At 38.1% G+C, this 13,612-nt stretch overlaps 2 protein-coding genes and 1 long non-coding RNA gene across 3 annotated transcripts in view; all 3 read right to left on the bottom strand.

The window, feature by feature from the left end:
- LOC106942974 (uncharacterized) overlaps positions 1-9,090 on the bottom strand; it is a 14,154-nt gene extending 5,064 nt beyond the window's left edge. Inside the window, exons 1-2 of the long non-coding RNA XR_001423771.1 lie at positions 8,823-9,090; positions 1,722-1,730 (exon numbers count right to left, since the gene is read on the bottom strand). This is a non-coding gene — a long non-coding RNA (uncharacterized LOC106942974). The remainder of the gene's footprint in view (positions 1-1,721; positions 1,731-8,822) is intronic.
- On the bottom strand, positions 352-6,401 carry LOC106942973 (gap junction beta-7 protein-like). Its single transcript, XM_015026321.1, has 2 exons — positions 5,091-6,401; positions 352-1,315 (listed from the first exon to the last, which is right to left on the bottom strand). Exon 2 carries the CDS (start codon positions 1,299-1,301, stop codon positions 501-503), a length of 801 nt encoding a protein of 266 aa, XP_014881807.1. The 5' UTR covers positions 1,302-1,315; positions 5,091-6,401; the 3' UTR covers positions 352-500.
- A 2,571-nt stretch (positions 9,091-11,661) lies between the features above and the next one.
- Positions 11,662-13,223, bottom strand: LOC106942972 (beta-galactoside alpha-2,6-sialyltransferase 1-like). Its single transcript, XM_015026320.1, has 2 exons — positions 13,085-13,223; positions 11,662-12,963 (listed from the first exon to the last, which is right to left on the bottom strand). The coding sequence occupies exons 1-2, from the start codon at positions 13,221-13,223 to the stop codon at positions 12,674-12,676; spliced, it is 429 nt and encodes a 142-aa protein (XP_014881806.1). The 3' UTR covers positions 11,662-12,673.
- Positions 13,224-13,612: the final 389 nt, after the last annotated feature.

Here is a 13,612-nt window from a genome sequence, read left to right as displayed (position 1 = left end):
TAATAAAAGTACCTTTTAAATCTAAATAATACTAGAACACTGAAAAAGAAATTAACAATCAATGATAGAAAAAGCTGCCTTGAGGCCCTGAGCAATGAAAAATTTAATCTCTAAAGTTACCTGTTTCTGGGCTGTTTGTTTGGTGGTGCTGGAAGAACCAACCAAGAGTTTTCAAACAAATAAACTAGACACAACACATTTTGCTGAAATAGATATAAATAAATCTGAAAAAACAAAAGCAAAAAGTTACTGAGCAGTGTACCATCACACAAGCAAGTTGGAACAAAAAAAGGATGTTATCTGTAAGAGTCAGGTATGTTGCTGTGTAACATACTTCCATTCAACACGTCAACAATTCAACAGATACTTTAACAAGTTTCAATGATTCTCTGAAGGTATATATTTTTTCAATTATATGTTTTAAAAAAAAATATTGTCAATTATATTTTAGGCCGAAAAGATACTGCATTTGTCTTTGTGACCAGGGGGCCAGGTTGTTCTCAGCTCTGCAGAACTGGACTGGCGGGTTTTTCAACTGCATCAGCTGCGGGTTCTGGTGTGCAGACCTTTGTGTTTTCAAGCTGCTCAGATGATGTGAATCCTTTGTCATCTGAAACATGAAGCTGGCTGTTTTTCAAAATCTGTTGCTCCACAGGAACATACCGCCTGCTGAAGTGTCTCCACAGCTGCTTCCAAACAATGTAAAGGAGTTCTGACAAGTTGAGAGCTATACACAAGATGGAGGTGCAGACCATGATGTAGAGGAAGATCTTCTTCTCCATGGCTCGGGCTATGTAGCAGTCCACAGTGTTGGGGCAGGGTTCCTGTGTGCACCGCATCAGGATGGGCACCCCAAAACCATTGTACAAGTAGTAAAAAGCCAGCAAGAACCCCACTTCAAAGCCCGTCTTAAAGATCAAGCTGATGACATAGGTGCAGAAAAGACCACCATCAATGCTGCCTTTGTCCTTGTAGAACTTTCTCTTGTGCTTGGCCTCCCGGTGCTCCCTGTAGCCCACATGAAGGGCCACCATTAGGGATGGTGTGGACACCATGATGAGCTGTAGAGCCCAAAGACGGATCTGAGATATGGGGAAGAAGTGGTCGAAGCAGGCATTCTTGCAGCCGGGCTGCAGTGTGTTGCACACAAAGTCCTTTTGCTCGTCCTTCCAGACCTGCTCAGCCACGGCCACATATACCAGAATCCTGAACAGGAAGACCACAGAGAGCCAAATCCGGCCAATCGAAGTGGAGTACTTGTTCACTCCACTCAGAATCTTCTCCAAAAATCCCCAATTCATTGTTCACTTGTCTCCTGTCAGGACATAAACAATCGAGTTAGAGTCTAAATAACACAAAGCAGCCATAAAGTATTAATATTGTTGAATCATAAATGCAATCATGATAAAAGTAGTACACCCTTTTAAATTTTTGGATTTCATGAATCAGGACTTAAAAAAACAAAAAACAAAGATTAACCTAAAAATGAACCTGTACTACTAGTCACATTCAATGATCAGTTGATTACATATTCTAGAATAGTGGGAGCATCTTGGGGTAGCTTGCAATAAAATTTTTTGGCCAAGGCATTGGATATTTGATCTGTTATTTCCTCTGGTTTTGGATGCTGTCCAGTCAAAAATTATGTTTTTTTGTCTCACTTTGTTACTTTTGCACAATTATCATGATGCACAACCATGACAATAAGGTACTTTTACAACTGGAAGCACCTGATTAGTAACTAAAAAATTCAAATAATAGCATGATGCCTTTGAAAAGGAGGCAACATGAATTAGCGCAGGACCAAGGAGCAAAGGCTCAAATCCCCTACTCCAACATCTCTCTTTAGCTCTCTACAACCAGACAGAGATTCAAAGTGGAGCAGCAAAAGTAAACCAGGTGGATTAGCAGTGCTAACAACTGATGGTGGACATGTCAGTGTAAAATATTGTCTCCACTGCTTGACAACTGAGCTGTTAGCATCCCATCACCGTCATAAAACTGTTAGGCAGGAAAAGTCTTCACTTAGATGCTTTTTCAGAACTATTGCCAAAGTAGCATGTTTAGACAAGCTAGAAGTAATCCAATGTCATGCTCTCCCAACCTGAGGGAGCTTACATTTATGAAATAAGCAGTATTTCTAAATTAATTTTTGAATATATCCCAGTTTGTTTTGATGATATATAGCACTAAAACCCAATTTCAGTCCTTAAACTTTTTGAGAAAAAAAAATCATTCTTTATTCTTTTGCTGTTGCCTAAAATGTAACCAAGAGATATACAGGGATGACAGTTTAATATATTTAATTGCTTCAGAAAAAATAATGTATAAAACCTATACCTCCAAAAAGGTTTAGGCTCATGACAGAAAAAAAAAACACCTGAACAAGTCTGACTTTTTTGGAAGGTTGAAAGTTGATGACTTCCACCCTTCCAAAAAAGTCATGCTTGGTCTCATCTAAACTTTGGTTAAGATGAGAGCAAAGTAGACGTTTGACCATATTCCACAGTTCCATGTCTGAAGAACGGAAAACACAGCACATCAGTAAAAACACATCATACCAACTGTCAAACATGGTAGTGGAGGAGATATGATTTAATCTAATTTTGCAGCCGAAGGAATTACAGTATACCACCTTCACAAAACTCTTACGGTCAGGATTTTAGAGTTCAGATTAAAGTGGTTGTTTATCTGAGCTCCCATGTGAGATAATCTCATTTCCGACTTGTGTAGGTGGGAGCCAGCCGCGCAACACAAATTTGTGATGCAAAAATATGAAAATGTTTGCAAGACAAACTATGAAAAATACAGCAGGACTGGTGAGGTACAGCAATCATCATTTCATGACTATACCAATACAAGATGTGTTTGTTGTGTGGCAAAATTCCTTCTTCTAAGGAAGTTTAATATTTGAAAACAGAACAAATCTGTTAACCCCTTTAGAAAGGGGGATGTTTACCTCTCATTTCCTCATAACAATGTTGTGACCGTGAAGAGTTCACCTCAATGCCTCTCGTTTTGGTTAAATCACGTCATCTTGATTTGTGATTCACAAAAGAATCAGAAGAGGAGCTTGTCTTTCTGGGTGCAAATGTATGCAGATCTTTATGAATAGAAGCAGATTAGAGAGATGATAGAGATAGTTTTATCTTGCTGGATGAGGGTATACATTGTTTTTACCTCATCAAAAAAAGGTTAAAAAAAGAAGAAAAAAAAAAAGCTTATCAACCGTAAGCTCCAGGTGATAAAATCTCCACACCTAGACATCCCTCTTGCTATTCTCTTGGTCTTCTGTACCACACAGAAAACTATGAACATATTTTTTAATTAACAGTTTGATGTTGATCACCCACTGAGACTTTGAGTCCTGAAACATCCAAAGTCTGAGTCTTTGAAAAAAAATTATCATGAATTGATAACCAAACTGGTGGATTTCACAATTATAGGTAAGGTAATTTTATTTATATAACACAGTTTCAGCAACAAAGCAATTCAAAGTGCTTTACATGAATTAAAAGGAAATACAAAGAAAATGACAAACCAAGGGCAAGAAAAAGAGGAAAGAGAGCAAAAGAAAACTAATCAAATGTTGATCTAAAGTATGTAAACTAAGTGCTCCTGTTCAGGGTTAGTAAGGGTGCATTCACACTGCAGCCTGAAGTGACCCAATTCCGATTTTTTGACATAATGTGACCTGTATCCAATCTTTTCATGGCAGTGTGAACAGCACAGGTCGGATTCTTTTTCAAATGTGACCCATATCCGATCAAATGCGACCTAACGTCCAGGTCGCATTCATCCAAACTGAACGTCACCGTTTCTCAACAAATCTCACTATTCTGCGTCCTGATACACGCAAGCGGGAAGAAAAACAACAACCATGACGGATTATATGAGGATTAAGTTGTTAATATGTTGCTCCGGCCGGACAACAACTTCAAATATGTAAGCTAAGGTTCACCGTTAGCCTCCATGTTTACTTCCGCAAACACTGAGCACTTCTTCTTTTTATGGCAGTTGGCAGAACACTTAGAACGCTGACGCTATTGCGCCCTCTAGTGGGCATGCAGGACACTTTCAGGTCGTTTGCCCGTTCACACTGCAGAACGCATACAGGTCGCATTTACTGGCAGTGTGAACGGCCCCAGCAAAAAAAATCTGAATTGCCCAAAAAATCGGAATTGGGTCACTTCAGGCTGCAGTGTGAACGCACCATAAGTATTCTCTGGTCTAATTCCATTTCTAGGTAAGCTGAGCAGTAGAATCAGTTGTTCTTGTCATGTGTGCAGCACTGTTTCAATGGAAACTATGTAAGTTTCCGGGATCCAGATCATTTCAAAGAATAATCAACCATTTATTTTAGCTCCCAAACACCGTCCAATGAATGCAGCTCTTTCAGTCTCTTATTGTGCTGTTGCCTTTTCAAAGGTAAAAGGTAATTTTGTGCTCCACCCATCAGGCTGAACAATACAAATGAAAGAATTTAAAAATAAAAAAAAAGGCAAATGAAAGCAGCCTGACATTAGAAGAAATAAAACACAGTATATTGTTTAGAACTTTGCTTCCAGTCTCAACATGTTTAGTTTCAATTTATTTAGTTTTGAACATAAATATAAATAAATTGGGGTCCTCTCTTAACTCCACTGAAAACTACCTGATCTCATTGAACATAGTAAAGTCTATGTGTTTATGTTATTTAGTTTTTACTCCAACTTAGTGACTACATCATACATAAGTTACATGAGTTTAGGGAAACTGATCTCTGTGGAATGAAATTTGCAAATAATCAAATGGTTTGACTTGCTGATCTGGTTATTCAGCCTAAGGCCAGATTTCAAGCACACAGGTCACACAGATACAGACAGAAAAACAACTTTATTCAGTCAAGAGATGCCCAGTGAGAAAAACTATAAAGTTACAGAAATTAACATGTTTGGGAAGTAATTTTGCTACGTCACATGATTTTCTGGTGTGTTGGAATTTCAGAATATTCTACAAAATTAAAAACAAACCAGATTTCTTGTTGCTTTTTCTGCATCAATCTAAAAGTCTAAAGCCATGTTATAAAGCAGACAGAGACTAAATCTTACCAGTTGTGTCCAAAGAGAGAGGTTTATCCTTGGACCCAGATGGTTTGGGTTTCTTCTGCGAGTCACACCTGATCCGATCAGACTCCTGCATGCAGCAGCTTCATATCAGACTCACATCAGTCTGCTTCTTGTTCTGTTTTCTTTACAGCACTCTGCCTTTCCTGTAACATGTGGCCAGCAGTCGCCTCGGAGCACATCACCTGCTGGAAACTCAGTGGGTGTGAACAAAGACAACATCACTAATGCAAATAAAATTCATTCATGGCCACACCAGTCCAGGTGGGTTGTGCTTTCATTCCTCCTTCACCTGCCTGCTACTGGTTGATGACACAGGGATCGTGTTACTCTGCCAATGAGTAAATAATACATGTCACCTCCTCAGGTCAGAGTCGTCAAGTTGCTCATCTGTTGGAGTTTGGCTGGTAGCCAATAAAAATTATGGACATCACATCTGAGGCAATAATGCACTGTCCATGGGTCCTCTATGGGGCTGTTTTGTTTTTTATTTTGCTTCTTTTGACGAAGCTATGTGTGCTGTGTATTGTATAGTGAGGTGTTGTGTTTTTGGCCATTGCTAAAGAAGTTGGCTGTAAAAGGGACAATACTTAATAAAATATACCTTTTTGAGCTTCAAATCATCCTATAATGTTATTCCCTCTTCAAAAGATGACACCTCACAGAGCACTCTACCCCTGTAACTCCTTCACTCGGCTCCTTCAGACTAGCCAGCCACAATTAGAAAACACCTGGTGGTGTATACTTCTCAGTGCAATGCTGGTAAAAACTTTGTTAAAGGGTTAATAGAGCAGGGATGTTGTAATGACTTCATTAGGGGAGAGTTCCAGAAAGAGCAGGATATTTTAAACAGATAGAGGCCCAATTTCAAACATTAATTTACAAAGTCAAAATTTTTAAAAGTCATTTCTGATATATGCAGCATTTGATAATAATCAGTGGAAACATAGTTTCTTGATTATGCTCTAAAATGGCACTACATGCCTGGAAATATGTAATACTGCCCCTAATAAAACTACTGTTACGACTGAATTACACATCATTTATTTTTCCATTCAAGTCTTTTATTTGGAAGGAGATATTTCTCCCTATCCTGAAAAAAAAAGAAAATGTGAAATATGTTTTCTTGTTCAGTTTTTCAACATTAAGCTAAATCTGATTTAGCTCCTTTCTCTGAGAACCTGCAGTTTTACTCCCCTCATTTCTAGATTCTGGTTGTATGCTTTATGAATGTTTAGCCCACTTTTCTATTTCAGCTCAATTTATCTTTTGCGTGCTTCCCTCCCTTTGCAGCACCTTTAGTATGGCTTTTGTTGGCAGAAGTATATTAAATCCTCCAGGTGTTGGAGGAATACCCTTTTTTGCCTTTTTTTGACACTATTGAATCTTGAAAACCCATATTTAGACCTGAGAGCAGTTCAGAGTGTTCTCGAGTTTAAAAGCAAACCTTTTCAGGCAGGTGTTTAAGTTCTGTTACTAACACTGTTTATACAAAAATGACTTCACGCAAAATGAATGAATGAATGAATAAATAAATAAATAAATAAATAAAAACACAGCTCCAAGAAACAGTCCTATTTGGTCTCGATGTGAAATAGAGATGAATCACCTACGCCCTCTTGTGGCATGAGTCCATAAAATGGTAAATATGAAAATCTAATTAAAAAACATCCAAAAAGCTCCAAAATATTCTCTTTAGGTCGTCATTAAGATACTCAGACAGCATATCTTGCTCAAAAATCTCTGCTGGACCATCACAGAAGTGAAAATTAACTTTGCAGAAGACATTGCTAACACCATCAATAATCATTGATGGCCTTGTTGCCTCTTTCCCTTCCAGCTTCAGTTTTGTTGAGAGATGCTGGATACTCAGTCTTTTGACCACATCTATGTCCATCTGTCATGCCTCAGAGCCTAAAGAATTGGACAGTGGTCAGCATTTGGCTTCTTGTTTGCACACAAAGACTTGAAGCAGCAAGATTCTCATAGAAATTCTTGATCTATATCCATCAGCAGGTGAGTGGATTTTTTTTCCTCAACTGGTTTAATGATATTCTGGCCTGCTGAGGGAGAACTATGCAAATGCATTGATAATTACAAGCTAGTAAAAATGTACAACTGAACTCAGGCTTTGATTTCAAGCAGTCTATATTTAAACTTCAGAAAAAAAAACAGAATCAGGTGCAGAAAACTACTTTTTGCAGATCTGTCATCAAAAACAGCAAAATGAGGTTAAAAAAATGTTTGTGACAGTGTTCTTCAATGCTAAACACAAATCAATCAAATTTTACATTTTACCTTGCACCTGGGTAGCAAGGGGACACAGAGGAGGAAAAGCACACATAAAAAATACTTAAATATGTCTAACCAAGCCTCTCAGAAACTCAAAGTATGAAGTCAGAGCAGAATTGAATGTACATCGGTTAGCTGAAACAACAAAATCTTCTGACACATGCTAATTAAAGACATTAGTGCAACTGCATAGGAAACGTTTTTAATTTTAAACAACGAAAATGATCGATGTGTTGGGTAAAAACAAGAACAAAACAAAAAGATAAGCCAGCATTCTCTTAGCTTACATACATATGGTATGATAGTCCATGAAAAAAAAAACAACTACATAACTTTTTTAAATGTAACATTTTGTTCCAGAAATCAGCAGTTTTGTAAACCAACAACAATGCAGCATGTCAATCAAACTGCAGTAGCAGCTACATGACTAGGCAGAGTTCACTGGGAGGCAGCCTTTGCTACGATTAATAGTGCATTCCAGTTGGACTCCAGTTATAAGTTATAAATACAGAAAAAAGATCAACTGGACTACTCTCTAAAGTCATACTACTAACTTGGACAGTTGGAGGTTAATCACCAGCGAAGTTGACTGCTTATATTCAACATTAGTTGTATTTGCACTTTTGATGATCTGCAGGTAAACGTGTTTCTACATAGGTTAAATGGGAAAAATACAAGAAAATATATTGTATAATAGTTAGCAAAATCTCCCATTTGTAACTGAAGGTGACAGTTATTATTCCAATTATAAACTTCTGAGGTTAACGGTATGCACTCTATTTGCATGCTGTTCTTTTGCATTTGGAAAACCATTTACAGACCAAACATTTAAGTAATGTCATTTATTAAAACTTATACATGCTTACATTGGTGATACCCGAATTTTATGGAAGAGACTGTTGATTCAATCAAGACGAAGTAGTTAAAATAAACAAAGGAACCACAAAGCAAATGTGATCAATGATAAATATTATTTCTAATTTAACTTATTTTTTCATTTTAACACATGTAGCATTAAATGAAATGCAGACTCTTAACCTGACCTGTTAGGAACCACTGTGCTACAGGGTCTGAATATAAAAGTTGGCACATCAGTGATGGTGGTCCTACGTTCATGTTTGCACAACAGCATGAAAAGTTCTAAATAAGGAGGTTAGGGCCAGCTGCATGGTCTGCTGATAACTTTAGCACAAAGTTAATCTGTTTAATATAATAAATGAAATATCAGCCAGACTTAACAGATCTTTAATCTCCTTAGTCCAATAATGATGAAGTCTTTATTAAAGGAAAACCATCTCCAGCCATACTTTTATTGGTTTCTATTCACAGTATGGTGGTCGACCACCATATTGTGACCAATATGACCATCTTAAATTGACCATCTTGTTTCTACTAAGTAACAAAAGAATCATCAGTGGTGCACACTATGAGATGCTTCAAAAAATGTACCAGTCAGACACTGGTGAAAGTATTGGGGGGTGGATTTCAAGGATTCCAGTGAAAAACTCAGTCATTTTGTATTTCAGTGTAAAACTAATCTGTACCAGAGACATGTAAAGATGTATTTTTAGGATAAAATGGCAGTTACTCAAGAAAATGGCTACTTTCTCAGAAGAATTGTGTGCTTGCCTTGAGTTTGAGCCTCACTTTGCAGTCCGGTTTAGTAGACATGCTGTTTAAAGTTCAAGGAGCTCCATGGCAACAAGAAAACAATGAGCTGCATTAGCTGCCATGCTGTTACATAAATGGGTTTTTTTCTTTCTCTTGTAACAAAGCAACTTCCGAGAAAAGCTTTACACATTCCACATGCATGCACAGTAGGTGAAAGTACAACTGGGTGGCTCTTCACAGTAAAACATAGCCATGCATAGGTTAACAGAAGTTTTAGTTTCCAGCGAAAAGCTGCAATAGTTATTGTGATTTCTACAAACAAAAGCAGAGGAATGCTGTGAATGCACACACATGCACAAAAAAGTGTGAACAGCAGATTTGCTAAATGCTTAGGAACAGATCTCAGAGAAAGAAGCCTGGACAGTTTAAACTGGTCTAAGGTCAGACGTTTTTATACCTTAGTTCCCGTGCAGTAAATGTGACACTTCACTGTTCTTTCTCTAAAGGACTGGGAACTTTCACATTTACACACCATTACAGCTTCATCTCTAGGCAATCTAATAAGCTTACAAATTAGAAAACTGGGACCTTAAACACACAATTCGTTGTGCCAATGAGTGCTGGCTTACTGGCTAAAATGATCTTAAAGAATGTATGAAATACTAATCCAATTTCTATGAAAAGCTAAACTTACTATGGCTGTAGTAAGCTTAAAGAAAGAAAGCAGGAAGCCTGAACATCTGCAGACATCCAAAAGTCTATTCAGCATTAAATAAAATCTTGTGCTATTTAGAGCCATTGTTTGGCTTTTAACTTAATTTTTTCTATACCATCAGTGTAATACACTTTGTACACACTAAGGCCCAAAATAATCATGCATAAATGAAATGTGTGCATTTTCTGTAAAACAACCCTTTTTGAAACTTAAACTCCCTTTTTCTTTGAATAGCCAAGAACCAGCTACTTTCCTCCCTGGTATTCTAGCTAATAAGTTGCAAGAAAACAATAACTGCAAGCACTTTGTTACAAGATTGTAAAACTGGTACATTTTAAATGTATATAAACATGCATGGTGCAGGAGTCTTCCTTCCTACCCAGTCTGATAACCTCCTACTCCATGTTTAGACAACAAATGTAACCCAAGAAACAAAGAGATGGATGCCACAAGAGATTTGCGTAGTAAGATATTTTTGGGTGTAGCTGCTATATGTTCTGGATGCTACCATTACGCAGATAAAGATGTTATTTTAGCATAACTTAAGTTTGGTCTTTTACCAATCAGTAGATGGTTGCACTGGATAGAGCAGTGTGAATATTGTGCATTTACTGCAGAAAGCAGAGATCTGTATGCTCTTCACTTCCCCCTGGATTAGTCGTCTTAGCTGGGCAGGAGCAACACACATCTGAGTTGTGCACCAAGTCGATTGTGCTAGTTGAAAGTCGGAAGTTCATTTTTTGGCATTCATTTTACTACAAAACATAATTGTCTCGCTGTCCAACATAAATGCTATGGCAGTATATGAACTCATAAGACAGTGGAGGGGGTCCTAATGCAGATCGTACCATCGACAGTCTGGGATTCCAAGAACAGAAGCATCTTGCTGAGTTCCACAGATTTTTTTCTAAATTGATTTTTTGGAGACTGTATGCCAACATCACTTAGGCGTTAAAACAGCTTTAAGACCAAAGCCATTAAAAATCCAGCTAGACTCAAACTTAGCTTTTGTTAAATTAGTTTCAATTGTTTACCGACTTTTTTGAAATTAAGTATTTTTAATTCTTAGTGATTTTTACCTTTTGCAATTGAACAATGATTCGCCACATCACCTAAAAATGTGTAATTTACATTGGTTATTCTGCTTTACATTGGTTATTCTGCTTTACATTGGTTATTCTGCTTTACATTGGTTATTCGGATTTATGTTGCCAGGGTTAGGGGTTAGGCATAACGGAATGTGGCAATTTTTCTACGTGCTCTTAAAGGGGCAGTATTGTGTTTTGTAGCCAGACATGATAATTTTGTAGCACATTTGAGTAATTGTTGACTTTAGTTCAGTCGTTATAACAATGCTGTATATATTTAAAATAAATTTGAGTCTGTAATTTAACACCTTGAAATTGGGCCTCTGTCTCTACAAACTGCTGCTCTGACACGCCGCCTTCAGGAAGAAGGAACCCTGCTCCTCTATCAAGCCTTTAACAGCATTTTACAGGCATTGCACTAAGAAGTAGCTTGTATAATGAGCTCAGCTGATGTGCAGTTCCACCAGGTGCTTTAAAGTTGCTGCTGGCTAGTCTGAAGGAGCTGAAGGTAGGAGTCACAGGGGAGGGCTGCTCTGAGGCGGGAGCTGGGAAACTGGAACCTCTTCCTCAGCCCACCCAAGCATTTTGCACAGCTGAATAGTTGCCAAGGCAGATTCAAGGATTTCTCAAACATGCATGGAAAAAAATAAATAAATCAAAGCAAAACTAATCTCTATTCTGAGGGCAATAGAATTTTTCAGTGTCAGAACTTCAGAGATAATGAACTTTTATTTGCAGTCATTTAACAGGCCACATTCTACATCTTTACTCTGTCACTTTGACAGTGGGGCTTCCTGAGCCTTGGCAAGAAGGGCAGCTAAACTCCCCAAACAATAATGCCCAAGAGATAAATGAGCAATGAAACAATAATAAACCTCATGAAAGTTACATGTACATTGGAGACTGTATGCCAGTCTCCAATGTACATTGGAGTTTACAGCTCAGTTTACAGCTGTAAACTGAGCCGAGTGATGGCGCCCAGTCAGATGTTGGCAGTGAAGAACTTAGCCTTTTTTAACTTCAGATATTCTCAAATTAACTGGAAAACAAAAATGAGTCCTTTCATTTTAAACAAAAGCAACTGAAACAGAAGCAATCTGAAAGGTCAGATGCAACTATTATAATTTTATAGGTATGAACAGAACCTGGAAGTTTATATTTACGTGTAGCATTTTGTTTAGGAGACAAGTCACATTTCAGTTTTATCCTAAATTGATCTATTTTCCATTAAGGTTTATGTTTGGTAGAAAATAAGCAACTTCAGATAAAAGAGGGTCCGGTAGGCACAGGAAATGAACATGTAGCTGAAAGCGACAGAGTCGAATGAAGACTATCCTGTTCATTTCTGAGAATGTTTTAACCCAGGTTAGTCAAAAACCTATTAAAAAGTAGAAAGTAAACCAGGTTGAGCTTAGAGGATCAAGTATGATTTGTGTTATCCACGTCCCTTTGCTTCTTTGGAGTTAGGTTTTATGTTCTCCATAAAAATGGACTTATTACAAGGTATATCATTTTAGTTTTTAAGACACAGGGTCCAATGATTTTATAGACAAAATTCCTGTTTAGAGTGAAAGAATTTGCTGTTAATTTTTAAAATCGTTAGATGTTTCTTAGTACTATAAAGAATTCTCAAATTTTGTAAATCAGCAGTAAGGAACGTGCAGAGGTTTAAGTTTGATTGTATATAATTCTTAGTTTGGAACAGCTTACCTACATATAAGTGCTAGTGCCAGTTTTTGTCATTTCACCCCAGTGTTTTTTTGTGTGATCGTCATTTAATATCAACATAGGGCACTCTTTAAAGAAAAGCAGCAAATATGAAGTTGACATGCGTCCATCCTCACTCGTCATGCACGTTTCAGTCAGTGCTCCTGCACCGCTTCCGCTGTGCAGTTCATGGCACTGAACCCAGGCAGCGTGACGCGCCCATGGTTGTAGATGTCCCGATCGGAGCCCTGGTTCATGCGCTTGACCAGGTTCTTCTCGTACAACAGCGGGTGGTAAGCCCCGAATGTGCAGGCGGCGTCATAGAAACGCTGATAGTAGTGGCAGAGTGGCGTCTTCCTGCGAGACGGCAGAAACTCATAGACGTGCACCACCTCACACAGTGACATCATCAGGATGGTGCCTGCACAGACAAAAGGAGATTTCTCTTAGAACTGGAGAAAATGTACATCAAAAGTGGCCCAAGGAAAGGTCAAAGGGACTTAGGTGACAAAGGTGTTTATGAGGGATGAAATGCTGATCACTGTGGTGCTGATTTGACTTCCAACTTTCCCAGATCTCAAGCCAATAGAGCTTCAACAAATTTGATCCATAGTAGATGCACCTCACATCTCCAGGCATAAAGAATCTCCTGCCATCATGTTGGTACCAGATACACCGCAGCTCCAGGGGTCCAGTGCAGTCCATAACAGCTTAACGTGATGATTGATTGGTAAATGTTTATAACGCAAGCAAATGTGACCAAAATTTGATTTTTTTTTTTTTTTTTGCTCAAAGGCAACTCCGCCTTTTCACCCCATGAGACATGCATCATAGTTCTGCATCAGAAGAAGCCAGACCAGACGTAAACAGTGGCAGTTGTAAAATTATTAATGAGGTCTGTTCAACTGAGGTGCATTACATGACAATGCCACCACTCTTGGTTCTGGCTACACATCCCAACAGACATCTTTACAGAAGTTGGACACAATGCTCCTCAAAACACCAAGGCCATTAGTTGTGCTCTTTTTATTAGTTTCCCTCATCAATTCTGTTGGCTCCCATTGCAAAATAAACTATATTTTATATATATATAT

This window comes from Poecilia latipinna, unplaced genomic scaffold (assembly GCF_001443285.1).
Source record: "Poecilia latipinna isolate Pla-1442-1.1 unplaced genomic scaffold, P_latipinna-1.0 Scaffold4739, whole genome shotgun sequence".
Taxonomy (NCBI): domain Eukaryota; kingdom Metazoa; phylum Chordata; class Actinopteri; order Cyprinodontiformes; family Poeciliidae; genus Poecilia; species Poecilia latipinna.
This window is presented reverse-complemented; position numbering and strand designations above follow the sequence as displayed.

What these genes read in the sequence shown, in the direction of transcription:
- LOC106942973 (XM_015026321.1), bottom strand. Translation starts at nt 1,301, where the DNA reads ATGAATTGGGGATTTTTGGAGAAGATTCTGAGTGGAGTGAACAAGTAC.
- LOC106942972 (XM_015026320.1), bottom strand. Translation starts at nt 13,223, where the DNA reads ATGGACTGCACTGGACCCCTGGAGCTGCGGTGTATCTGGTACCAACAT. An exon ending in TTGGCTTGAGATCTGGGAAA is followed by an intron (nt 12,964 to 13,084) that starts GTTGGAAGTCAA and finishes TCCAGTTCTAAG; the next exon opens with AGAAATCTCCTTTTGTCTGT.